At 38.8% G+C, this 27,786-nt stretch overlaps 1 protein-coding gene across 1 annotated transcript in view; it reads left to right on the top strand.

Moving 5' to 3' along the window:
- Positions 1–27,786, top strand: part of SUMF1 (sulfatase modifying factor 1) — a 72,931-nt gene that overhangs the window by 20,318 nt on the left and 24,827 nt on the right. The window contains exons 3-4 of the mRNA XM_070933573.1: positions 3,538–3,612; positions 23,671–23,753. Of these exons, the coding sequence (XP_070789674.1) occupies positions 3,538–3,612; positions 23,671–23,753 (158 nt within the window). The remainder of the gene's footprint in view (positions 1–3,537; positions 3,613–23,670; positions 23,754–27,786) is intronic.

Below are 27,786 nucleotides of genomic sequence, written 5' to 3'. Positions count from 1 at the left end.
AGGAAAGGATATGAAAATAAAGATCAATGTGCATGTCTCCAAAACACCTGAGGGCAGGACAAGAAGCAATGAATGGAAACTAATCAAGGAGAGAAGCAACCTAGAACTAAGAAGAAATTTCCTGGTAGTTAGAACACAATTAATCAGTGGAACAACTTGCCTCCAAAAATTGTGAATGCTCCAACACTGGAAGTTTTTAAGAAGAGATTGGACAACCATTTGTCTGAAATGGTATAGGGTTTCCTGCCTAAGCAGAGGGTTGGACTAGAACACCTCCAAGGTCCCTTCCAACTCTTGTTATTCTATTCTATATAATGTGAGCTCTTAAAGTCGAAATTAATTAGGGACCAAGTTCTAGATGAATTAGATAAATACAAATTTGTGATTGCAGTATTTTTATAGTCCAGCAATATGGCATTCAGCTTTGCTAATCTGTGACAAATCACTCTTCCAATCTGTTTCTTAAGATGTTACCAAATGCTGTCCACAGTGTTTTCAGCAGTTAGGAGGAATCGGCAGAGAAATGAATATTCTCAGGAGGCAGAATCCTGAAGCAAATGCCAAACCCTATTTTACATTATTCCAGTGATGATGTTGAAATATATTGGGATACTCTGTCTGACATCCTAAACCAGCATGCTGGAATGGGAACTAAATTTATATACCCCTGGAAGGCAAAATCCTGGGAAATGTTGACATTTAAAATATGTATCGGCCAAAAATAGTTACAATATTGATTTGCCTGCCTCCAACAGTTAATAACAAAAATTGTCCCAAAGTGGGTTTTTTAAGAACTCAGTATTATGCTGAATGCTGTTAAATTATTTGAAGAGTGTATTGAAGTAAAAAGGGGTTTCTAAACTTTACTTAATTTTTAAAAAGCTTTTGTAAATATTTTTTAAAAGTGGGCTTGGATTTGGTGATCAATAGGAATCAGAGCCTAATATAATTATAGCTAATGAAATTTAGTTACAGTAACAGGTGCCACTATATTTTATAATGGAGAAACTTCTGGGTAAATTCCTTAAATTTCAGCTCAGGAATGTCTTGGTTTATGCATCCCATCATAAGGTCTGTTTTACTTAGGCTTAGAATGTTTTTGTAATATATCCAGCTGAGAAATAAACTGCTATGTACATTTCAGGACAGAATAGAACTCGGTAAACCTGCAAGGATTATGTTGCAATTATCTTTGAAATAGTATAAAGGTAAAGGTAAAGGTTCCCCTCGCACACATGTGCTAGTCGTTCTCGACTCTAGGGGGCGGTGCTCATCTCCGTTTCAAAGCCGAAGAGCCAGCGCTGTCCGAAGATGTCTCCATGGTCATGTGGCCAGCATGACTAAACAGCAAAGGCACATGGAACGCTGTTACCTTCCACCAAAGGTGGAATTTTCTACTTGCATTTCTTATGTGCTTTCAAACTGCTAGGTTGGCAGAAGCTGGGACAAGTAATGGGAGCTCACCCCATTATGCGGCACTAGGGATTCGAACCACTGAACTGCCGACCTTTCGATCGACAAGCTCAGCATCTTAGCCACTGAGCCACCACGTCCCTTACTGAAATAGTATAGCTGCTGGGAATTCAGAATTCCTAATTTTGGTACATTGGATATCTTTCCGTTATATGTTGCCACAGAGATAGACACTTCAAAATAGTATTGCCAAACAAAAAGTAGGTAGTTCCAGAGAAGTGGATAAACTTATATAGCAGTCTTAAAATACTACTGCTTTCTAGCAATGTGAAAGACATCATCACTAATTATGCATATGTTTATTTCAAATGTATGTGCTTATTATATCTGTTCCCTGCATCTTCTACTATTGCAGTATATGGATAGAACAGATTTAAGAGTCAGTTGCTGACTTGCAGGTCAAACATTTTTGCTTTTATCAGTGGGAAAAAAACCCCACTTCTGAAATTACCTATAATTTTTATTAGTTCAGTACACATATGACAACTTGAAAGCACAAGACACGTTTTGTATATCTAAATTTGAAAAATCTCAATTTATGTCATCATTAAAGACATACTTCAGAAAGCAATTATGTGGTTACTTTTAAAAGGAAATTGATGAGGAAAGGGAGTTTGAGTAAGGAACAGGTTATGAGCCCTGGTTGTGCAGTGGATAGAATGCAAAGTTGCAGGCAAACTCTGCCCACATCCTGGAGTTCGATCCTGACAAGGCTAATCTTCCCTTCCACCATCATCAATAATGCAATAATAACACACATACATACATAGAAACATCATAGTAACAGCAATTAAGCTGTTTCTGCACACATTTGACTGCTTTGTCATTTCAAAATGTGGTAGATGATTTACACTTGATTCCACCATTAGCACACTTTTTAATTTCAACTTCCTTTGATATTTATCGGTGGAAATTTTGAGTAGAATTTCAAACAGAACCATTTTTAAAAAGTTCTGTACCAATAATACTGCTTTCCTCCCTAAAACTGATATAATCTCAGTAGCCTAGTTTTCTGGGACAAAAGGATATGGGAATGGACACTATTAGTTTTGGTAACCTAATAATAAGCAGAATTACTTACAGGGATGATTGCAAGAAATAATGTAGACATTGGAGTTCAAAATTTTGAAAGCCACAAATTGCATGACTATTGTAATTTCAAACACATAAAGCTGTCATGCTGTTGGATCAACTGGTCTTAAATTATGTGACATCTCTTGCAGTACCTAGTTTCTCAAGGTTGAGGACAGAACAGGTTTGCAAATATAGTTATTTTAGATTATTTTTGTCTCAAAGTATGTCAGAAATGGAACTCGGAGTCTTTTGACATTCAAGCTTGAAGTACTCATTGACTTTTGCTCTATCTTCCAAAAATACACATACCAATAATGCAATTTTTTATTGTTTTACCATGTGTCTTTAAGTTATATTATTTTCCTGCTGCTCCATTTTAAATACAGTTATTAATTAAAAATAAACCCAAGTGATAAAAAGCAAATATGGAGTTGACATGATAGAAATATTTACACATCAAAAGGCTTTCAAATCCCATTTTAGTGAAAAGCTGATTGAAACATACTGATTTCCATTCAGCCTCACTTCCGAAGTTATGCCAGCACGAATGATTAAATAATAAATCTGTTAATAGATAAGTAAAATGCATATATTTTATAGATTTTTCTTCTTTCCTACATTAGAATTTGATCCAGTTAGTAGAAATGTTTATAGATCTAACAGCCACTATCTGTTTTAGGAGTATTTTAGCTCAATGAAGAGCAATTTCTTTGAATAATGTAATATTTTTATTGCAAGGGAGTCTGCTGTAAAATCATAACATTGGTTTTCAGGGTTGGAGGTGAAAGAAAGTTAATATTTGAAGCGTATTCAGTTGGGTAATAATGTGTGTTGTTTCCTTTTACAGTAACAGTAAATTGCTATTGAGAAGATAATTGCTACTTAATTATCTGATTTGATTTTTCTTCCCTTCCTTCCTTCCTTCCTTCCTTCCTTCCTTCCTTCCTTCCTTCCTTCCTTCCTTCCTTCCTTCCTTCCTTCCTTCCTCAGGCAGAAAGATTTGGTGATTCCTTTGTATTTGAAGGCATGTTGAGTAAAGAAGTGAAGAATGGAATTCAGCAAGCTGTAAGTTGTATATATTAATACGTTTTGTACCTATTACAGTGATTCAGAGTTGGAAACAAACTATTGTAACCACAATAATATATTTGGTTTTAAAAAACCATTACTACGCTGTATGAGACTTGCAGTAGTAAGCTTTTGACTAATTTTGAGGACAGTGTTAGTATTGTGAAATTGTGTATTCTAAGAGGAGATACTAATGTAAAACCTCAGAAGTAAACAGGATGACTTTCTGTCCTTTTTTGGCATGTTGTGATGGCCCATGTCATCTGCAATCACTACAAAGCTGTACTCTTCCTTATAAACAGTAAGTGTTGTCAACTTTGTTTGACAGTCTTACAGACTGAGCGTTCAGAGATCATAGGTATGTGTGCCCACAGTACCACTGCTGGTTTACATCCAAATATGTGCAGTTAGAACAAGGACTGCTTTGACAACAGAGTCTGTCCTGTACATTTATTTTGATTCCTCCCTTTTTCTACTTACCCAGCTTAAACCTGCTATGTTTAATTGTAACAATTACTTCACAAAATATGGTGCTTATCAGCTGACAAATGGCCTAGAAACTCACTCACAAAAAGCTTTTGGAGAACCCACATTTGAAAAGACATTGCAAGATTTGGTGAAACTTTGTGCTAATACATAACTTGTTCAGAAGAATGTGTGTGTATGTATGTATGTGTGTGTGTGTGTATGTATGTATATATGTGTGTGTGTATATGTATATATATATATATGTATATATATATTTGCAAATAGAATCACACATCTGAATTTTATTTTATTTCATTTAATTGTTTTGATTGTGTAATACTTTTGTTCAGAAGAGAGGGGGGAGAGAGAGAAAGAAAGAGAGAAGAGTGTTAAAACAGTTGTTTTCATAGTGTATTAAATACTTTATGTAGTCTTACCCTCTCACCTGAATATTCATTTTTAAAAGGTAGGAATGACTGCATTGTTGTTTTATTCTGATAATAGATTCTGATATTATTATTATTATTCTGATAATTACCATATGCGGTCTGTGTGTGTATGGGTGTGTATGTGTGTGTATCTATGGATATTTTATAGGTAGGTAGATAGGTAGGTAGGTAGGTAGGTAGATAGATAGATAGATAGATAGATAGATAGATAGATAGATAGATAGATATTACAAACTATTCTAAAAATACTAGTTCCAGGTATATTTGTAAACAAAGAAGCAGACATTCTGTGAGCTTCAGAACTAAAATAATTAAAATTTTATTGTACTAAGCTTTCGTCATCCATTTGCTGACATTGTCAGAGTATTAAACTACCATTACAGAGATAGTATAAAGGCAGAAATCTCTGTAATGGTAGTTTAATATTCTGACAATGTCAGCAGATGGCTGATGAAAGCTTAGTAGAATAAAATTTTAATTATTTTAGTTCCAGAGCTCGCAGAATGTCTGCTTCTTTGTTTACATATATGGATATGTAAAACTCGAAAAATTAGAATATCGTGCAAAAGTTCATTTATTTCAGTAATGCAACTTAAAAGGTGACACTAATATATGAAATAGACTCATTACATGTAAAGCGAGATAGTTCAAGCCTTGATCAGCTCATGAAAACCCCAAATTCACAATCTCAGAAAATTAGAATATTACATGAAATCAATAAAACAAGGATTGTACATAGAACAATATCGGACCTCTGAAAAATATAAGCATGCATATGTTCTCAGTACTTGGTTTGGGCTCCTTTTGCATCAATTACTGCCTTAATGTGGCGTGGCATGGATGCTATCAGCCTGTGGCACTGCTGAGGTGTTATGGAAGACCAGGATGCTTCAATAGCGGCCTTCAGCTCTTCTGCATTGTTTGGTCTCATGTCTCTCATCTTTCTCTTGGCAATGCGAGTTTGCTGACCAATGAAGCACAATAATCCCATGGTCATTGAACCAGGTTTTGGTACTTTTGGCAGTGTGGACAGGTGCCAAGTCCTGCTGGAAAATGAAGTCAGCATCCCCATAAAGCTCGTCTGTGGAAGGAAGCATGAAGTGCTCCACAATCTCCTGGTAGACGGCTGTGTTGACCCTGGACTTAATGAAGCACAGTGGACCAACACCAGCAGATGACATGGCTCCCCAAATCAACACAGACTGTGGAAACTTCACACTGGACTTCAAGCATCTTGCAGTGTATGCCTCTCCATTCTTCCTCCAGACTCTGGGTCCTTGGTTTCCAAATGAGATGCAAAAGTTGCTCTCATCAGAAAAGAGGACTTTGGAATACTGAGCAACAGACCAGTTCTTTTTTTCTTTAGCCCAGGTAAGACGCTTCTGACGTTGTTTATTGTTCAGGAGCGGCTTGCCAAGAGGAATACAACATTTGAAGCCCATGTCCAGGATCCGTCTGCGTGTGGTGGCTCTTGATGCACTGACTCCAGCCTCAGTCCACTTCGTGTGAAAATCGCCAACATTTTTGAATGGCCTTTTCCTGACAATCCTCTCCAGGCTGCGGTCATCCCTGCTGCTTGTGCACCTTTTTCTTCCACACTTTTCCCTTCCACATAACTTTCTATTAATGTGCTTTGATACAGCACTTTGGGAACATACAACTTCTTTTGCAATTACCTTTTGAGGCTTTCCCTCCTTATGGAGGGTGTCAATGATGGTTTTCTGCACAACTGTCAGGTCAGCAGTCTTTCCCATGATTGTGATTCCTACTGAACCAGACTGAGAAACCATTTAAAGGCTCAGGAACCCTTTGCAGGTGTTATGGCTTAATTAGCTGATTAGAGTGGGACACTTTGAGCCTAGAATATTGAACCTTTTCACAATATTCTAATTTTCTGAGATTGTGAATTTGGGGTTTTCATGAGCTGTAAGCCATCATCATCAAAAGTATGACAAATCAAGGCTTGAACTATCTCGCTTTGCATGTAATGAGACTATCTCATGTATTAGTTTCACCTTTTAAGTTGCATTACTGAAATAAATGAACTTTTGCACGATATTCTAATTTTTCGAGTTTCACCTGTATAAATCTATATACCGGTATATATAGATGTAGATACATCTTGACTTACAACCACAATGGAGCCCAAAATTTCTGTTGCTAAATGAGTCATTTGTTAAGTGAAGTAAATTCACTTAACAAATGACTCACTTAGCAACAGAACCTTTCCTGCCACATTTCTTAAATGAGTCACTGCAGTTCTTAAGTTAATAACACAGTTGTTAAGTGAATCTGGCTTCCCCGACTTTGCTTGTCAGAAGGTTGCAAAAGGTGACCACATGACCCCAGAACACTGCAATCCATCATCAACATGAGTCAGTTGCCAAGCATCTAAATGTTGATCACATGATCATGGTGATGCTGCAATGGTTGTAAGTGTGAAAAAATGGTCATAAATTGGTTTTTTCAGTGCCATGATAACTTTGAACGGTCATTAAATGAACTGTTATAAGTTGAGAGCTATCTGTATAGATGGAGATGGAGATAGAGATATATTTATGGGAAGTAAAAAACCCCACAATCCTTGAAAAATGAAACCTATATCTACAAATATGGCACGAAGGAACAGAGCTTAATTCTAAAAGATAAAATGACCCTTTCATAGATGATTATTACAAGTGTGTATGTGTATGTGCTTATGTATTATATATACTGTGTTTCCCCAAAAATAAGACTGGGTCTTATATTAATTTTTGCTCCAAAAGATGCATTAGGGCTTATTTTCTGGTTAGGTCTTATTTTGGGGAAAAAATGGCATTAAATGCATCTATCTGGCTGACAATCTTAACTGGGGTTTATTTTGGGGGTAGGGCTTATATTACGAGCATCTGAAAAATCATGCTAGGATTTATTTTCCGGTTGGGTCCTATTTTCAGGGAAACAGGGTAACAAAAATGAATCTAAAAGCAGTAGGATTCAAAAGCCAGGTTTTTGTAGATTTGAGGACTTTAAAAACTGAAACAATATGTATCAGGGATGCTTCCTGCTCCATTTCCACCTTAAGAACATAGCTGAACAAATATGCAATGTATCTTTTGGTATTGTCAGCATTACTGGGTAACCCCCTGAATTATTTCATAAAATCAAGAGCTAGTCCCTAAAAACCAATCAGATCTTCAGAAGTGAAATTTAATTTGAGGGGGATTTGACTTTTTATCTGTGAAGTATGTTCAGTAGGGCAGTAACATATTAACCTTCCAACGTAGGTTGGAAACCACTTGTGTGTTTTCAATTGCATTTAGCAGTCTGTTGGAAAGTTCCAGGTGATTTAATATTGTGGCAGATAATTAGTTTAAATTTCACTTGAGTATTTCATCTTAACATGCTCCTTTTATGCACCGAAACGAAAATGTTATGTACGGGAGTAAAAATAACACACATTAAAGCACCATATGGGGCTTTTTAGAATAATTACATCCTGCAGTCTGTATGTTTTGTTGAAGAAATATAATTTTTGAATAAAATGAGAAGGAAGAAAACTTGAAAAGATTCTTCAGCTGCAGTTTAGCCATTGATGTGGTGTTTGGCTATGACATGGTATATGTGACAAAAAATATTTTTGTCTGTCTGAGAAAACACTCTTGTTTCTGCTGTTGATATTATATGAAGTTATACAACTTGTCCATGTAGGACAATATATATTGGTTTATTTTAAATTCAGCTCTGTGGTTGGAGAAAATGGTGATTTACTTTGGAACTGATTGATTCTTTTCACATATGTATTGAATTCTTCGTATTTGAATTTCTGGGAATCTCCATGCTCAGAAACCTGAAAAATAGTGTTAAATTTCTTTCTAGTTGTTCTCTTAAACGAAACACAAAAGTAGTCAAACAGTGCTAAAGAAAATCCAATCTAGATATAGGAAAGCATTTGTGCAAATAAACTTGCATAATTAATGATAATTTATTAACTAACAATTATTTATTTATTTATTTATTGTTTATATTTATATACCGCCCTTCTCCCGAAGGACTCGGGGCGGTGAACAGCCAACAGATAAAACACAAGAAATATAAAATTTAAAACCAGTATTAAAATCCAATTAAATTAATTTGGCCGACAATTAAAAGCACCCCTGTATTAAAACCCATAATTAAACAGTTTAAAAATTAAAACAATTTAAAAGAGTTTAGGCTAGCCCGGCTTGTTGGAATAAAAACGTCTTTAGGGCACGGTGAAAGGTGCGTAGATCCGGGATCCGCCATATCTCTGGGGGCAGCTCATTCCAGAGGGTAGGTGCCCCCACAGAGAAGGCTCTCCCCCTGGGGGCCACCAGTCGTCATTGTTTGACCGATGGCACCCTGAGGAGCCCCTCTCTGTGGGAGTGTACTGGTCGGTGGGAGGCTATCAGTGGCAGAAGGCGGTCTCGTAAATACCCGGGTCCTAAAATTAATAATTTGCATAAGTTAAATAATACAGGGCAGGGATGAGTAATGTATAGGCTGCTTTTAGCCTTCCATCACCCCATTTCAACCATCCAGCGAGACTGATGTTAGCCCTTTGAGGCTAACCAGATCAGGAAACAGATTACACAAGAAGACTAGAATCATACTTTACTGGAAAAAAAATACTGCAGCAGAATCTTGCAACCTGATTGTGTGTGTGTCTCCCCACCACCATCGCACCTCCTCTGAAGGCCATTTATTTAGACTTTCACACGTGCTGTCCTGCTTAGTAACAATCACATTTCTCTTACTATTTTTAGGAATGCGTGTGCCGACACTTATTCTCACTATCCAAATCCACAGGGTCATGGTGTTAGTCCCAGCCTGTGGCTTGTGGATGCTGGAGCAAGAATGATGCACAATCTGGTCGGCAAAGAAAACTGATAAGAGAACAAACATTCAAACAGGTTCTTTTAGGATGTGGAAATATAAAAATTGTCTAGGTAGAAACAACATTGATTAGTTAATAGTAAAATTAAATAGAGATCTATGCTGTCATTTAATAGTCAACTTATATGGACAAGCAGATGAGGGACGTACACCAGGTTGATCAGGCAATCGTAAGGAGGAATCGGAACAATCAGATCTGGAGACAGAATAAAGCACTTGGACACAGAAGGGAGTATGATGGGCACAGGAAAGACAGATGGGAGATGAAACACTTGCTGTCTCTCCAGATGGAACTGATGCAACCTTAGCCCCTTCAGAGTTCTGGTTTTTATACACTCTGAATTGGTGGGCAGATTTCTGATTCTGGCTCACAGCCAGTGATCCTAAATGAAATTGTCTTGGCAACCTTGGCTCTCTGCCCAGAAATTCTGTGATCCCTCTTCATGCCTATATGATGGTCATTTTCAAACTAAATTTTTATTGCACAGGGAGGAACCAGTCTGAGTCTCTTTCTAACATTTCAAAAGCATATTTTTTTTGCACATCCCTACATCGTTTCTGCAGGGTAATCGCCATGGCTGCTTGCTTATATATAAGTTAATGCCAGCACCTTGATTTGTACCCGGAGAGAAATCATCAAATGCAGAACCCACAGAACTGATTTATATACTGCCGGAACGAGTCAGCGAGTCACTGCATTATGAACTAGTTGCAATCCCTGTATAATTTCTAAGGGGAGCCCAATGTAAAATGCATCACAGTATCCAACCGGGTGATAATGGAGGTTTGAATTACAGTAATTAGGTTCTTTTGCATTATGTTGGAAGAAATATCCATCTGGTTCAGTTCCAAGCTGGGAGAAAGACATTGGAAACATGGAGGCTGCTTGGAAAGATGGTTTAATGATGAAGCAGAACTACCAGCAGTCCTGGGTTCTGGGCAGCTAACCACATGGAGTTAAGAGTGAGGGGTATTTATACCTTCTCTTGGGCTTTGCACTTGAGCATCCTGTTCCTATGCAAGAACATGTATTTTATTGACTGTTGTCAGACTCCCATGAGGCCATGTACAAATCCTAGGAGTTTGAACTAAGTTTACATCAGCAGTCCAAACTTCAACCAAACTGTTGGGCAATTCCTATTGTGGCTGAGGGCTAATCCTACCTTTGTCCAGACCTTGCTGTAGGGAATTTGCTTATGAATAGAGCTAGCTATCTCTTTATCTCTTGAGTGCTGACATCTGCTGTGGGATATTAAGGAAGGTGGGGACTGCTTTCCAAGAGCATGTTTCTCCATTTCTCATCCAGGGAAATATAATATTCTGCCTTTTTTTAATATTTCCCAAAATATTTCATTCTAGGAGAGGAGTGGGTGCTAGCTTTCTACAACCAGGTACATTTGATTTTGATTTTTTTATTTTATTTTATTAGATTTATATACCGCCCTACTCCCGAAGGACTCAGGGCGGTGAACAGCCAAAAAATAAAACACATAGATTACAAAATTTAAAAGACAGTATAAAACCACATTAAATAATTTGGCCCGGGACAAATTAAAAACACCCCCCATGGCTAAGACAAATTTAAAATTTACAATTTAAAAAGGGAAAAAGTTAGAGCAGGCCAGCCTGTTGAAATAGAAAGGTCTTGAGGGCGCGGCGGAAGGTGCGTAGATCCGGGATCCTCCGTATCTCTGGGGGGAGCTCATTCCAGATAGCAGGTGCCCCCACAGAGAAGGCACTCCCCCCGGGGGCCGCCAGCCGACATTGTTTGGTCGACGGCACCCTGAGGAGCCCCTCTCTATGAGAGCGTACTGACCGGTGAGAGGCTACTAGTGGCAGCAGGCGGTCCCGTAAGTATCCAGGTCCTAAGCCATGGAGCGCTCTAAAGGTGGTAACCAAAACCTTGAAGCGGACCCGGAAGACCACCGGGAGCCAGTGCAGCTCGTGCAGGAGAGGTGTTACATGGGAACGCCATGTCGCTCCCATAACCACCCGCGCGGCCGCACTCTGCACCAGTTGGAGCCTCCGGGTGCTCCTCAAGGGGAGTCCCATGTAGAGAGTATTACAGTAGTCCAGGCTGTAATTGGTGCAATTGTAATTTGCAATTGGTGCAGCATAAAGGGCCCTCTAGCCACAGCCTCCAGGTAAGAACTGTGAGTCTGGAAGAAAACCCAGGTTGTAGACCTGTTCCTTCATAAGTAGTGCTTGACCATCCAGATGTAAAGTAGAACAGCAAGTCCACCTTAGGTTGATCTCTCTCTTTTAGGCAGAAGGGAAATTTGTGCCTTTGTCACAAGGATTTGCTTTGCATTCTGCTACTGTATCCCTTCAAAGAAATTATTTATTTTTATTTATTTTATTTCCAATTTATATACTGCCCTTCTCCCTGAGGACTCAGGGCGGTGTACAGCCAGAATTAAGAACATGAAATACAAATATTAAAAAACAATTAAAAATATATATAAATTTGGCCCAAAGATTAAAAAACCACAAACCAATTAAAACATTTAAAAATTTCTTCTTAAGCCAGCCCGGCTTGCTGGAAAAAGTGGGTTTTAAGGGCACAGCGGAAGGCACTGAGGTCTTGGATTCTCCTTATCTCTGGGGGCAACTGATTCCAGAGGGTAGGTGTCCCCACAGAGAAGGCCCTCCCCCTGGGGTCACCAGCCTACATTGTTTGGCTGATGGTACCCTGAGGAGGCCCTCTCTGTGGGAGCGCACGGGTTGATGGGAGGTCGTTGGTAGCAGCAGGCGGTCTCAAAGATAGCTAGGCCCTATGCCATGGAGCGCTTTAAAGGTGATGACCAACACCTTGAAGCGCACCCGAAGACCACCGGGAGCCAGTGCAGCTCGTGCAGGAGCGGTGTTACATGGGAGCGCCATGCTGCTTCCGTCACTACCCGCGCTGCTGCGTTCTGGACCAGTTGGAGCCTCCGGGTGCTCCTCAAGGGGAGCCCCATGTAGAGAGCGTTGCAGTAGTCAAGACGAGAGGTGACGATGCTTGTCTTAGGAAAGAAAAGATCTAAAACGGAATAGGACTTACTGACATGCCTGAAAGCATAAAGACAGGAGAATTAAACCATGCACATAAATCCCTTGCAGTGAACGTTTGTAGAATGACAACCTGCCTTCTGTAGAATATTATGCAGGAAAAAGTTGTTGTTTTTTTAAATTTTGTGTGTGTGTGTGTGTGTGTTTTGCTTTACTACTGTGAGTCAAATGTCAATTCTCAGAGCAGCTACTCGCAGTATTATATGATCCTTGCCTGAATTGGGAATTCCTCTCCCTGATGTTTGTATCAGAGGCAGGTTGGAACTGGCATCCAGCCCAAATTGTTGAGCTCTGCTGCTTCCTTTGAAAGATTTCCCCTATTTGGTTAGAGTAATTTTTAGAGGACTTTTCTTTTGCCTTGTTTTTCAACATGTATTATTAGGACATTTTGGCATGCAGAACATCATCTAGTAGGCATGGAAAAAGGATACCATTCTGATTATTTTGGCCAGCAGCCTAGCAAAGCAGGGACTATTTTTCTCTTTTATTTAGAATTTTAGTTTAGCCAAATGTGGTTCCTCTTGTAAGTATGCAGGCTATAAAATATAAAAGTAAATCTGAAGCGATAACATTTGTTTCTTTTCTTTGTTTTTAAAAGAGCTTTAAAAAGTTAAATCAAAATGGTATTAATGGTTTTTAAAATTAAAAGCCCTAGCTATATGTTGTCCTTGACCTGCCCCCTTCAAGCTATATACAGTATAAAAGCCAATAAGCCAGGAGACTGATTTCTTCAGCATCATATTCAAGCACTATAAACATAGCTTTTGACATCATCTAAGGATTTATTAAGGATAAAGCTTGAAAGATTGATTTACACATTAGGAGCTTAGTCCAAGCACAAAATGGCCAAGCCCAAATAGCAAGCAAAATTAATTTTGTTTAGTATCGGATTCATTCACAGTAGAACTGTAGAATCTAAGAATACAGGTAATCCCCAAATTACGAGCATTCCCTTAGTGAACATTCGAAGTTACACGATCAGCGCCCCCCTAATGTTTACGAACAAGTCCCGAAACTACGAATCTTGCAGCACCATCGCAGTTGTTTGCCCTTACAAACATCCGCAGAGGGTCTGCAACATTTGTCCTGCACTTTGCCGGCCAAAACTGAGCTTTGGAGGGCCAAGCCCGCCCCTCTGATGCTCTGTTTAGGCCTGCACAGTGCCGGGTCAGGCCTGCACAGGCCTAAACGGAGCTCCTTCTTGGCCGCCAAAGTGCCAAGCAAGGCCTGCACACACCAGAATGGAGCTGCAGAGGGATGCGTGCAGCTGAGAGGCTGGACAGCAGACAGTTTGCTAGATCTTCGCACGGTAAGTGACCCGGCACAGCAGGTTGGGTGGGGGGAACCTATTATGGGGAACATGAGGTATTTCAATGGGTCGAGGAGGCCTTGAGTGGTCCTAAGCAGGTGGCCTGTTCCACCATTAGGCCCCCCCATGTCCTTCCCCACCCTGAAATACTTCGTGTGCATCTAACAAGACTCGCATTTGATTAGTGAATGGAATGGCCAGGCTCCATTATATTTGTAACTTGAGGACTACCTGTATTGAGAATTTATGATCATAGCAAAGTTAGTGTGAGACAACTCTCTTGTTCAAGAATAAGGAGTTATAACATAATTATTCTAGACTATATACTATTGCCTTTTATTTTCTGGATATTTTTATTGTTTGTAATTGTTTTAACTGTTGTATAGATTTAGAATTGTAAGCCTCCTAGAGTCCTTGGTTGAGATGGGCAGCTATAGAAAATGGATGGATGGATGGCTACAAGTTTCATCTGTGCATGATGATTGGTATCATCAATCCCAGGAGTGTGTCAACTGCAGATTTCACTTTCTTAGCTAGGCCTATAGTTATTTTCTGATTGTTTGTAATATTTACCCCATGTTTTGGGAATGTGATTGGGAAGCATGAACTGGCACTTGTGCACTGTGGGAAATCAGTCACGCTAGCACTGTCCCTGATTTAGTGTGTTTTGGATCTATTCCTGTAGATATGGTTGTTGTTTCTATGCAATTATTAAAAAAATAAATCTGAGTTGCATACTGCCCTTTTCTCACTGAGTTATGATGCACCATTTGAGGCATTGGATGTGTTACACTACACACACACAAACGCTAATTCATGTCGCGGAATACTGTCAAACATCACCCGGAAATGCCTCTATTGTATGTAGAATCTGAGCTTGTCACCTGTCCAGCCATTGTTTTTTTGTCTTGAACTTGAGTATTTTGTCCTGTTTGGCATTGTTTGCAGGTGGGCTGCTTGTACAGGCAGCAGATGATTTTCACCGGAAATCCAATGCAGTTGCCATGGCGGCAAAATGCTGAACAGAAGTAGGTCATTTCAGTGTAATTTTGGAGGTGCTTTGGAAAAACTAGCTGGGGAAAAGTGAACACCTAAGATACTTCATCTTGTAAACACTCACTATCCTTTCAGCCAGGCTTTATGACTGTATTTTTCTGATTTGGAATGACAAAAATACATTTGTCCTTGCAAGCAAGGCACCCACAATGAAATAAGCAGGATTGAATGGTTGTCATATTTCCTTGAGATAATTGGAAAGAAAGAATTGGGGCTGAAAATAGCAGACTAGTTATACCTTACATATCAGGGTGTTTTAAGGCACAAAGGTGATAATTAACTTTGTATGTATTGAATCTGTCCAGGTTATTGGAAAATCAAGCGCTATTTACCAAGTGACAAAGAATTTATCTTTCCTCTGTGCTATTTCTATCAAGGGACTGCCTTTTTCACCAGTAGCCTAAAAACATTTTTAATACCATTTTTTTTTTTATGATAGCTCCTGAAAGTAAACATTGCAGAAGGTCATCTAGCTAAAAGTTGCAAAAAAAAAAATTGTCCTTGTTCCTAGAAGCAGTGCATTTTGATCAATAAATAACAAGAGATCTACATTGTGTCTCCACTATCTTAGCTATCTAAGTGGAAAGCTTGTCTGGAAAAATACCAGACTGATTTTTTTTTTCTTCATTTCAGTGTAGGTGTGATATTCAAATCAAATGACTTTATTGCAGTCATTAACCAGTAGAAGGAATGAAGAAAGAAAAGAGATAATTTTCAAGTATCCAGAACATCCAAATGTAAATAAACAAAGAATGATCTAGGGGTGGGTTCTACTTACCTTTACCACCGGTTCGCAACGGCATTGCACACGCTCGCTCGCTTTGCTCATGCACATGCCTTGCTTCTCCACATACACAGATCGCTGATGATGACATCCGGGGCGGTGGGTGGGGTCTCCCGCTAGTTTTACTACTGGTTCTTGCAAACCAGTCCGAACCGGGGGCAACCCACCACTGGAATGATCCATAAAAAAATATGCCAAAAGGCTTCTTATTAGTTGAAACTAACCTAAAACATAAAGTTATAGAGCCCTGGCAAGTCTGAGGAAGATACAGTACAATTGCTGACATAGAAAAATGACCAGGGGAGTGCTGAGGGAAAGCCATTACCTACTTACACAAGTCCAGTTGCTCTTAAATATTCTTTGTCTAATTTATGTGCCACCACCTGGCAATCTTCCATGTTATTTCAGGGTTATATCACAGAATAAAAATTTATTGTACTGTTGATCACAGTATCCTGTTTTAATAGCTAGGATTGGGCAATTGTTTTGGGTCTGATGTTCGGCAACTTCAAAATCAACTGAGAGCTTCCTTGGTGTTTCTACCATATTGAGTGAATGTTAATTGCCAGGTACTAATAGCTATGTACTTATGGATACATTTCTTAAGCCAAAAATCCATCTATTTCAACATTCTATTTCCAAAGGAGTCAGATGGAAGTCTCTGAGAAGTCCAGAACTTCATTTGCTTTCAGTAGTGTCAATAGTGTAATTTACCCGGAGCTTCTCTGACTTGGTTATAAAATCTGTTATATAAACTCGTGGTAACTTTAGCTGTCATTTTAAATATGTTTATTATATCTAAATCCTGCCTTTTTCTGGGATCTGAAGGCAATGAGTTCTTGAGTTCCCTTCTTGTAATTGATCCTGGTTTTGAAAAAACATAGTTGGGTTAAGTACAATCAATTCTTAAAAGTCTCTCTTTTCAGTTTTCAACTGCTAGATATTCTTGGTATTTTTGTAAGTTAAGTGTAATGAGATAAAACAAACATTTCACTTTAAAAAGACATTTTCAACTTGGAGACACCTGTCAATTAACCAAAAAGAACTAGAAGTATTGTCATGAATTTGTAAACAACTAGCTAAGTGAACACTCAGCTTCAGAACAAATATGCCACAACAATATCCATCCTTTTGTTAATGTAATACCATGACAACCTTTGATTAGGCTGATATGATAATGATGGCACAGCTCATGACATTTATAAACTCACATTTTTGCTGGTAAAGGCACAAAAAGTTGTGCCCTGAATCTTTCTTACAACAAAGCCTTAGGTTTAAATTGTACACTTTTGAAAAGAGCAAAATTATTCTTTGCAATATACTGTACTGAGAATATATTGTTTACCTGAGGACATTATGTGTCTGTTATTCTCATTTTCTAGATGGAGAATAGGTGCAGTGAAACCAAGAGAATGCAATCACCTCTAGTATCGTATATTACATGTACATTAAATGTTATTATGACAATGACAAACATGACAATAGAGCAAACCTGGCTTTAGAGAATTCTCTGGGAAAAGTGCAGACAAACCTGTGGGTCTTGATCTCAAGTCAATATATGACCCAGCTGTTGCAAAAACATTGGTTGTGTCTGTAGTTTAATGCTAGATGTTTTAGGTATTCATCTGAAAGCATATATAGGTAAAGCAAAAGTTATGAGCAAATAGTTTTAGGCCCTGACTTATTGTTGAAAACAAGTGGGAGAAATTCACATTTCATATTCATAATTGTCTGTCTACCAGTAATTTCTGTCAATTGCAGATGTATGCTAAGAATGGAAACCCTGGTCTTCAAATTCTGTGATGCTTTAAATTTGAATTTTCAGTATGAAATCATAACTATAACTTTAATAAAAGTGTTAAAATAAAGAAACTGGATTAATTTAAGAAGAGAATATGCTATACTTAAAAGTCCAATGTTTATGGCAATATGCCAGTTTTTGTTCTTTTCCAATGTATTATACTCTTCATATTTTCCTTCATCCTTAAGAACACTCTGTATTGAGAATATTGTTGACTTTTACATGATATCAAGTCTTTACTGATTTGGTCATCTTGGTCACTTTAGCTGTTAGACAATACTTTTATCTTTGCTAATTATGTTCTGTCCAGGATTACAACCTACTTTGGATTTAGATAGTCTATTGATTTTTTTGGGTAGCATCCATTACTTCTGCCATAAATTTATAGACATAGAGTTTTCCATTAAAAGCCTTGAACATATATGCTCTATAATTAATTATCTCAACTTGTTCAGCGGGATTATTTCATAGCCCTTAAATTATTCTGGTTCAATCATTCAGTTATATTACTCCTGCTTTTATAAAACTAATCAAAATAGCTCTCAGCAATAAAATGTACAATGAAATTAAATCCATTTAACATATTTGACAAGTGTGGGAAGGCACCACTACCATAAAAGCAAAACAAGACCAACAAAAAAGCCCCATCTAATGATTAATAGTAATAACAACTTATAAAATTCCCAAAGCGAAGTGAACATGTTTGTGAGACATCTTAACATGTTAATAATGGAATATTATGAATTTATTGGAAGAATCAGACGCTGCAAAAATAACTAAAATTACCTTATGGCTTGGGAAAATCTCAACTAGGATATGTTCTGGTACTATAATAAAAAGACCTTCTTGTTGCTTCTTGCCTACTTACAAATGGCCAAAGAATCCAGGGAAGTCTTGAGAAGATGAATGGGACAGGTGAGAGTCAGACAGTTCTCAGTGTAAGAAGATGCTTAGCATCATCACATCAGTTTAATTTGTCTTCCGTACATACTCGCAAGGTATTGTTTAAATGCTACATTTTGTGAATCTTTCTACTTCCATTCCTCTCCCCTTTTATTTCTCAGTATAGGTTGCACTTTTTACCATGTAACTTTTTATTTTGCTTAATGGGAGAGCAAGATACTTAAGTTAAAAGCCATGGAAGTTAAAAAAAGAAAACCGCTAACATTTTAAGGGAAGCTAGATAATGTCCTAATACCTTATCAATGATAAGAGTTCCTTGCAGTATTTAGTGATACAGCGGTCCTCAAGAATGTCATTTAATTATATTGATGCCAACAATTTTCTATGTTTGAAATATATGATAAAATACATCTGACAATTATAAAGCATTTTCCCCCAAGATTTGATCTTGGGCCCTTTAATAAACTATAAATCAGTTAAAATGCAAAGAATCAAATGATACAGAAGTATGCCAAGAACTACCTTGAATAACAGAGTGTATTTTTAATGTTAAATTTCAGCCCTGAAATGTAATCTTGGAGGCATAAAACACATCTAATGTGGATTGCTGCCTTTATTTTATTGCTGAGTGATCCATCCAATTCTTGGGATTGACATGACTTCCTGGCTGGCCTAATATTCCCATATATTAGTGGACATTTTCTTTGAGGATGTATCTGTTACTTTCAAGACTGATTATCTTCTCTGTCCATGATCAAAGTATTCTGCTATCAAATTACTTGCATTAGATAGCTTGTAATTATCTATAAAGGCCGCTAGTGGTAGTGATGATGGGGTATGTATATTTGAAAGGCATTACAATGAAAAAGATTCTGCCGGGTTCTAGAATATAAACTCAGTGATTCTTACATTGGGGTACATATATAAGGAGTCCTAGATTGCTTAGGCAATTGCAATGCTTTGGAATTTGGAGAGGAAATAATAGCTTTTAAATCCTGCAGATGCTTTGCATTCAGCTGTTTCTGATTCTTTTTTCCTCCAGAAAATCTACAGTTAACAGGCTAGCTTGATGAATCTCTGACTTTATAGAAAGCAATAACTTTTATCTCTTCTTTTGGTTGGATTTATAATAAATGGAGGAGGCAACATCACTTGTATTTTGTCTATTTGACAACTTTATATTATTTGTCAGGAAAAGGATCTCATGTTCTTAAAAAAGCAACAGGGAAGACTTCTTGATAGCAGATCAGATACTTGTCCATATAGCTATTCAGTTGTTCAAGCAGGAATATTCCCTAGTCAAACTTGGGAAGCCAGAGGTTAAATCAAAAACTTGAAAGAACTTCTATGGTTCTGCTTCTCAATTTGAAAGTACGAAGTTCAAAGTATTCGAACATTCTATAAAGAGTACATCTCTATCAAATCTTTGTTTTAGGAATCCAGGAGATGCTAGAAAAGAGATATAGAAAACAGTAACTTCTCTGCCAACTTCTGGTCATCTGGATTTCTGCAGCCCAAATCCGGTAACTCTTCTAAAGAGTAGCATTGGGATCTGTGTGGATAATGAAAAACCTATATACTTGACAGAGTTTAGAGCTCACTCTGCTTTATATTTGGCTAAAGAGTTAATGATAATAAAAAAGATGGGATTATGTCAAAGGAGAGATCTATCAATAAAGGAGAATATTTGTAGCCCAGTGTTGAAATGAGGGGTCCTTGGTGCTCTCTGAGCTTGGTGGTTTTCTTGCAGATGTTTCATTACCCAAATTAGGTAACATCATTAGTGCTAGTCTGGGTAATGCAATGTCTGAAGGAAAACCACCAAGCTCAGAGAACCAAGGACCTTTCAGAAATCTATCAATTCTGATAGATTCTGATGTCTATATAGCTACCATGATACATGGGCACGATCTTGAAAATTCAGTTCATAGATCTGCTGGTTTTTTTGTTACATCAGGGATCAAGGCAATTGCTAAAGAACATATTCAACCTCTCAAAAATCAAGCACCTGATATAAACCATAAATTACACAAACAGGTATTTGACTTACACAAAGTGAATTTTAGTTTTCTCTAATGGTTTATTTTGTTTGTTTGTTTGTTTGTTTTATTAGATTTATATACCGCCCTACTCCCGAAGGACTCAGGGCGGTGAACAGGCACAAAATAAAATACATAAATACAAAATTTAAAAGCAGAAATAAAACCAGATTAAACAATTTAGCCCAAGACAAATTTAAAACATCCCAATAATTTAAAAACAGATTTAAATTTTTCGATTTAAAAGAAAAGGGGAAAAAGGTTTGGCCAGGCCAGCTTGCTGGAATAGGAAGGTCTTAAGAGCGCGACGGAAAATGCGCAGATCCGGGATCCTACGTATCTCCGGGGGGAGCTTGTTCCAGATAGTAGGTGCCCCCTCAGAGTAGGCCCTCCCTCTGGGGGCCTCCAGTCAACACTGTTTGGCCGACGGCACCTGGAGGAGCCCCTCTCTATGACAGCGTACCGGCCGATGGGAGGCTATTTGTGGTAGTAGGCGGTCCCGTAAGTAAAGGTAAGGTAAGGAAAGGCTAACTGCTTAAGGTTTCATTTTGGAGAGGAAGACAGGGTGTAAATGTCATAAATAAGTACTTTTTTCTATTGGTGTGTAATGCTGCTTAAGTTAATTTTCAGCTCATCTGTATGCTCTTAGGTAACACCATGAGACTTTAAAAAATGCTGTGCATTAAAAAAGCAATTAAGTTTCTTGATTGTAAGAGAAGGGTGGTGTGTTACATAATCTTGTTTTTAATCTTTTCCCTAATTAGTACAAAAGCTAATTAAAAGCTTTTCAGAATTCTGGGGAAAAAAATGGGGAGTTGTACATTTAAGCATTTATCTTATTTTTAGAACAAGCAACTTGAAACATAGATGATGTCAATAAATAACAGTCACTTTAGCACAGGGATGAAATCTACTTACCTTCCCTACCGGTTTGGAAGTGCTTGCGCGCGCACATCACGTGCATGCGTGGAACTTCTGTGCATGCGCAGAAGGTAAAAAACAGGTTACTTCCTGGTTAAAACTAGGAAGTAACGATGACCGGGTGGGTGGGTGGAGCCTTGTGCTGCCGTCGCTAGTGGTTCTCCGAACCACTCGCCGCCATCGCTACCGGTTCAGCCGAACTGGTCCGAACCGGTAGCATTTCACCCCGGCTTTAGCAAGAAGCAAGTTTAGAAGCAAGTTTCTATTAAGCACATTGATAGCTTATGTGAGGATTTCATTATTTACAGTAAACGATATCCACGTTCTCTGTATTGCAGTACAGAGTATAAACCGTACATCATATTCTCCGCCTGTGATCTTTGGAACTGATGGACCAAAAAATTATGGTATTTACGTATTTAAAATTAATACGGCTTTTAGCAATATAGCTGAAGAGAAAATCTTGAAATGTTATGCCAATAATATATCTATCTTTGAATACCAGAGTGGTTTTTGAACAACTCTTAAGAACCACACTGTTGCACGTTGCAGTCTTCATTGTGGTTGCTTAATATTATCAAGTCCCAAGCAGACAATCTATGCAGACCAGGGGTGTCAAACTCAATTTCATTGAGGGCTGCATTAGGGTTGTGTTTGACCTCAGGGGCCCGGGATGAGCATGGCCAGCTTGACGACAATCCTGTCAGAGGCCCCTGTAGTGGCCTGAGCGCTCTGTCAGAGAAAATGGGCTCCTGAGCTCTGTTTTCAGCTGTGACGGCCTCCTGCAATCCTCTGCCAGCGAAAACAGAGCTCAGGAAGATCTGCATGCAGCCCTCCTGAGCTCTGTTTTCATTGGCAGAGGCCCTGCAGGCCAGTCCTTTGCTGTTTCCAGGGCAGACCTGCGGGCCATATCTAAGCACCCCGCAGGCCATATCCGGCCCCCGGGCCTTGCGTTTGACACCCCTGATGTAGACAGAGAAGGATGACTGTAGCTCAGGGGTCAGCAACCTGCGGCTCTGGAGCCGCATGTTGCTCTTTCACCCCTCTGCTACAGCTCCCTGTCATTCAAAATATGTGTCACACCTGCCAATGTGCAACCCACCAGCACTCGATTTATTGAGCTTTCCAACCCCCAGTAGGCCAACCATGATAAATCCAAGAAAAGAAAAGTTTCAGAAGAAAACAGAATGTTTAATTCAATTACATATGCTAGTTTTGTGGCCCTTCAAGAAATAGTCAGGCACGGGAAGGGTTTTGTGGCTCCTGGTGTTTTCTTTTCTGTGGGAAACAGGTCCAAATGGCTCTTTGGGTGTTTAAGGTTGCAGACTCCTGCTGTAGTTTGTTGTAGGATAATGGAAGCTGGTGTACAATATATATGCCTACGCACATTGGTGATGAGCATGATTTTCTTCAGCTGCTCTACTATTGGTTTTGGAATGAGTGATTCCAAATGAATGATTATTAGATTATACTCCTTGGTCACGAACATCCATGCTCATTAACCACAGTGGGCACAACAGAAACTAGTGAGATAACATACAGGTAGTCCACAATTGACTTACAACCATAATTGGGACGAGAATTTCCATTGCTAAACAAGTTGGTTGTTAAGTGAGCCACACCCAATTTTGTGATCTTTTTTGGCACAGTTGTTAATAAATCACTGCAGGTGAATCACGTGGTCATTATGCAAATCCAACTTCCCTACTGACTTTACTTGTTGGAAGCTGGCTGGGAAGGTTGCGAATGGTCATCACGTGACTTTGGTATACTGCAACCATTCTAAATACATGCCATTTGCCAAGCATCCAATTTTTGATCACGTGACTGTGGGGATGCTGCAACAGTCATACCTGTGAGGACTGGTTGCAAGTCACTTTTTTCAGTGCACTTTTAATTTTGAACATTCGCTAAGCTAGTGGTTGTAACTCAAGGACATCCTGTAGAGATATAATCATTGATATCAAATAGCATAAAGAGATTGATTTCATAACTTACTTTAAATTGGAAAGCTAAGTTCATCTATGAAAGATTTGAACTATGGCTTGAAATTACATTAAGATACTGGCTTTTTCAGAAGTAAGTGATTACACTTTCCTTATTTGGGTAACATTGAAACTATAATTAATTTGAAGTGGGGTTGGTGGTCATTTTAGTTGGTTTTGGTTAAATTGCTTACACTGACAAAAACCTGGATACACAGCAAATGTTTTATTTAAATGGACATATACTGGTCACCCAAAGACCATCACTGAAAGCACCGAGTCATATGTGTCTTGTCTCTGTTTTCTTATTGCTAATGGCAGCTGCCTGATATAATTATCTGGATGGGTAGGCACTTTGGAAGAATGCCAATATTTTCTTTGCCTGTTTTTTAGGTTGCAATTGCTCCTTGGTGGCTACCAGTTAAAGGAGCAAATTGGAAGCACCCAGAAGGCCCTGATTCTCATATCTTAAAGAGGTGAGCTCCAAATAGTATCGAGTTTCAACAGATATTTTGCTGAAAATGTACCAAAGTTGCTGAGAGATACTTTATTACCCTGAACTAAGCATCACTTAATCACAAATAAGTTGGTGTCAGAATAAAGGAACCTATCATAGATCAGATTTTATTTGTGGATGGGGGAAAATTTCATGTTAGAATTTCTTGTTACATTGCCAAGCTGCATTAATAGAGGGATGGAATCAAGATCATGTGAAGTATTAATACCACTTTATAAAACCTTAGTAAGACCACACTTGGAATATTGCATTGAATATTGGTACCACAATATAAAAAAGATGCTGAGATTCTGAAAAGAATGCAGAGAAGATCAACAAGAATGATTAGGGGACTGGAGACTAGAACATATGAAAAACAGTTACAGGAATTAGTTGCAGTCTAGTGAAAAGAGGATTAGGAGAACATGATAGCAGTGTTTCAGTATTTGAGGGGCTGCCACAAAGAAGAGGGGATCAATCTATTTTTCAAAGCACCAAAAGGCAAGAAAAATAAACGATGGATGGAAAATAAACAAGGAGAGAAGCAACCTGAAACAAAGGAGAAATTTTCTAACAGTGAGAAACAATTAACCAGTGGAACATTTACATTCAGAAATTGTGGATGGTCCATCACTGGAGGCTTTTAAGAAGAAACTGGACAGCCACTTGTCTGAAATGGTAAAGGGTCTCCTACTTGAGCAGGGGTTGGATTACAAGACCTCCAAGGTCCCTTCCAACTCTGTTATTCTATGAGAACCCCAAAGCTAACCACTGGCTGGGACAAGTACCAGCTGATGTTTCAAAGGTCACTGATTTCTTGAGATATGCTACATCCCCTTTTATATGAGGGAGGGGAGGTCCTATAACTTGCTAATCACTAAGAAGAAGAATCTTTTGGTGTTCGAAGATGTATTTTTTTTTTTAATTTGATTTATATAGCCTTCATCCTTTTGTATATTTATACAAAGTCAGCTTATTGCCCCCACAACTGGGTCCTCAATTTACCTACCTTAGAAAGATGGAAGGCTGAGTCAACCTTGAGCCTGGCGAGATTCGAACCTGTAGTAATTGCAGGCAGCTGTCTTAATAACAGGGTGCTTTAAACCACTGTACTACCAAGGCTCTTTATGCAAATAGATTTGCTCCCCAAATTCAGTACCTCACCCTGTACCTCTTTTTATTAAAATAAAGCAGAACTTTTAATCTGAAGTTCTCATTTTTTCCCTCTGGATTTATTTATGGAGAAAACTAAAAGTAGTGAAATGGCCTTCATAGTCTGTCATTACATAGTATTAATCAGTCTCTTCCCCTCAGGGCTGGTAAAAGCATTTGGCTTTTTTTCTTTCCCCTCCCCCCCCCCAAAAAAAAATCTTTTATGACAAGAACCATATCATGGTAATACCATCTTCAGTCTACTTCTCTTACTTAGTCTCCAATGGGAAAGAATGAAAATGAACTGATTGCAAAAATAGAAGCATCCATTGTCATCAGGGAATTAAAGGGAAAAGAAAGAAAGGTCAAAATCAGTTCTAAATAAGTGTTCTAGATATCTGCTGTCTTTAACCTTAATGCCATGTGAAAGTTTATCTTCCTGATCTAGGTCATAACACCGACTTATTAGTCTGAGTGTTCCAGACTAGAGTTTTGAAATGAGGACACTTAAGAAGAAGAGGCTATCTTCTACTGTGCTTAGAACAGAGAATTCTCATTTCATACAATGTGGGGATGAAACAAGGGGTCCAGGTCCAGAGCTCAGACAAGGCAGATGGGAAAGAAGGTTGTGAGAGGCAGAACTTTGGCGAGAGGTGAGAAAGACGAGTTACAGGCATTGCGAAAAAACAACAACACTACGGTTGCTTTTTTTCAAGAGGCAACTGGACTTTCTAGTTTTTCTTTGAAGACGTTTCACTTCTCATCCAAGAAGCTTCTTCAGCTCTGAGCTGAGAGTGAGCTGAAGAAGCTGAGCTGAGAATAGCTGAAGAAGCTTCTTGGATGAGAAGTGAAACGTCTTCAAAGAAAAACCAGAAAGTCCAGTTGCCTCTTGAAAAAAAGCACCTTTGGGACAACCATGACCTGGATGACTGAGAATCTCCATAGACAATACAGTAGCTCAATGTCTATGGAGATTCTCAGTCATCCAGATCACAGTTGTCCCAAAAGGCAACTGTTTTCAAAAGGCAACTGGACTTTGTTTTGTTTTTTTTCTTTGAAAACTTTTCGCTTCTCATCCAAGAAGCTTCTTCAATTCTAACTGACTGGTGAGGAATGGAAGGATACCAGATAATTGCAAAGAATGTAAAACCTTCCATTCCACACTGGTCACTTAGAACTGATAAAATATTTTTTAAATAAACCAAACTTTCCCCCCCCCCAAAGTCCAGTTGCCTTTTGGGGGGAAAAAACACCTTTGGATCTATAATAGCTTTTCAATTATAGCTACTTGACCAGTTTCAAGACTTTGGTATTGTTATGATGATATGTTTGGTAGCTTTAATATAAAATGACGATCCTGAAGTTCATCTTAAATTTGAAGGGCATTTCTGCATCTGTTTGGACACTCAAAAAACACTTCCCATGATGAAGCAATATCAAAAATTAACTAGGTATTTTCTTCTCTTTTCAATTCTGTGTTAAATTAGTAACTTCTTGTTGCAATCAGGATATGTCACTGGGGTTATGAGAACTTATATACTGTACTAAATTAAAGAATAATGCCTATAATGTCTGTGCATTTTTATGTCTTTTTAGAGTGCTAAAGCTGGTTAATGATAAACCTGGTTTTCTTAATTAGGTACTTGGATTTAGTGTGATTTATTGAGATGTTCATTGCCTATTTGGTTATCATTGGTTGACTGGTTATTGCATCTTGACTCTCTGCAAAGGAAATGATTGATTGTTATAGCTTGGCACCCTATGCTAAGCTCATACATAGAGGAATTAAGTGTATCATATATAAGTATATCCTGTGTAATGTCTTTTTTAAATGGGATCAAATAAGACATTAAACTGTAGGTGTCTCTTTCAAAGGTAGTGGACAAATGCACTTTAGACTGATCAGAATCAAGCACTGAAACTAAGACAAAAAGGGACAAGGTTAAATGATGGTAAGAATGATATATGTGTCAGCCCAACAAGATAGACTAGACCAAGAAACCAATGCCATATAGTCAGAGCTACTGCTTGGTCCAGGCTCAACCTTAACTCGTATCCGTACCCTTACTTAACCTTACCATCTTTTTCTTCTGTCTTAAAGGCCATGCCTTAAACACTGTACAACAATATGTGAGCCTGGCGTTCATTTCTGATTAATGAATTACACTAAGAACATGATTTCTTGAACACTTTCTCAGTATCACCCCCTTTTAATAACTTAAATTAGAACTGAATAAAGACTGCTTGCAGCACCATATTAATTTTCTGCAGTCTCATCTTAGAGATACAGTAATAAATAGTAAGGCACAGAAGCAGTGGTGGGATTCAGCCGGTTCGGGTGAGCCAATTGTTAAATTGCTGGCTGGCTCCGCCCCTCCCCTCCCCGCCTCTTCCAGGAGTCCCCACGTGCCCCATTTTGGCTCCCAGGTAAGTGCAGGGAGGCCTACTAGGCCCAAAGTGGGCCTCCCTGTAGCCTCCTGGGAGCAAAAAGGGGCTGGGGGAGAAGGCTACGCTGTACCCCTCATGCCCCGTTTTGGGCCTAGTAGGCCTCCCTGCACTTACCTGGGAGCCAAAACGGGGCATGAGAGGTATGGCATAGCCTTCTCCCCCGACCCCTTTTTCTCCCAGGAGGCTGCAGGGAGGCCTCCTAGGCCCAAAACAGGATGTGGGGGGTGGTGCCCCCCTGCCATTTTTGTTCCCAGGGGGGTGCAGGAGGCCGAGTGCTGCCTGTCACACCCTCTGGCCGTGCCCACCATAGCCACGCCCACCCAGCTGGTCATTAGGGCAGAGAACCAGTTGTTAAATTATTTGAATCTCATCACTGCACAGAAACCCTTGCAACAGTCCCAACAACTGAAGAC

Source organism: Pituophis catenifer, unplaced genomic scaffold (genome assembly GCF_029215685.1).
Source record: "Pituophis catenifer annectens isolate HBS135680 unplaced genomic scaffold, rPitCat1.0.hap2 SCAF_2, whole genome shotgun sequence".
Taxonomy (NCBI): domain Eukaryota; kingdom Metazoa; phylum Chordata; class Lepidosauria; order Squamata; family Colubridae; genus Pituophis; species Pituophis catenifer.
This window is presented reverse-complemented; position numbering and strand designations above follow the sequence as displayed.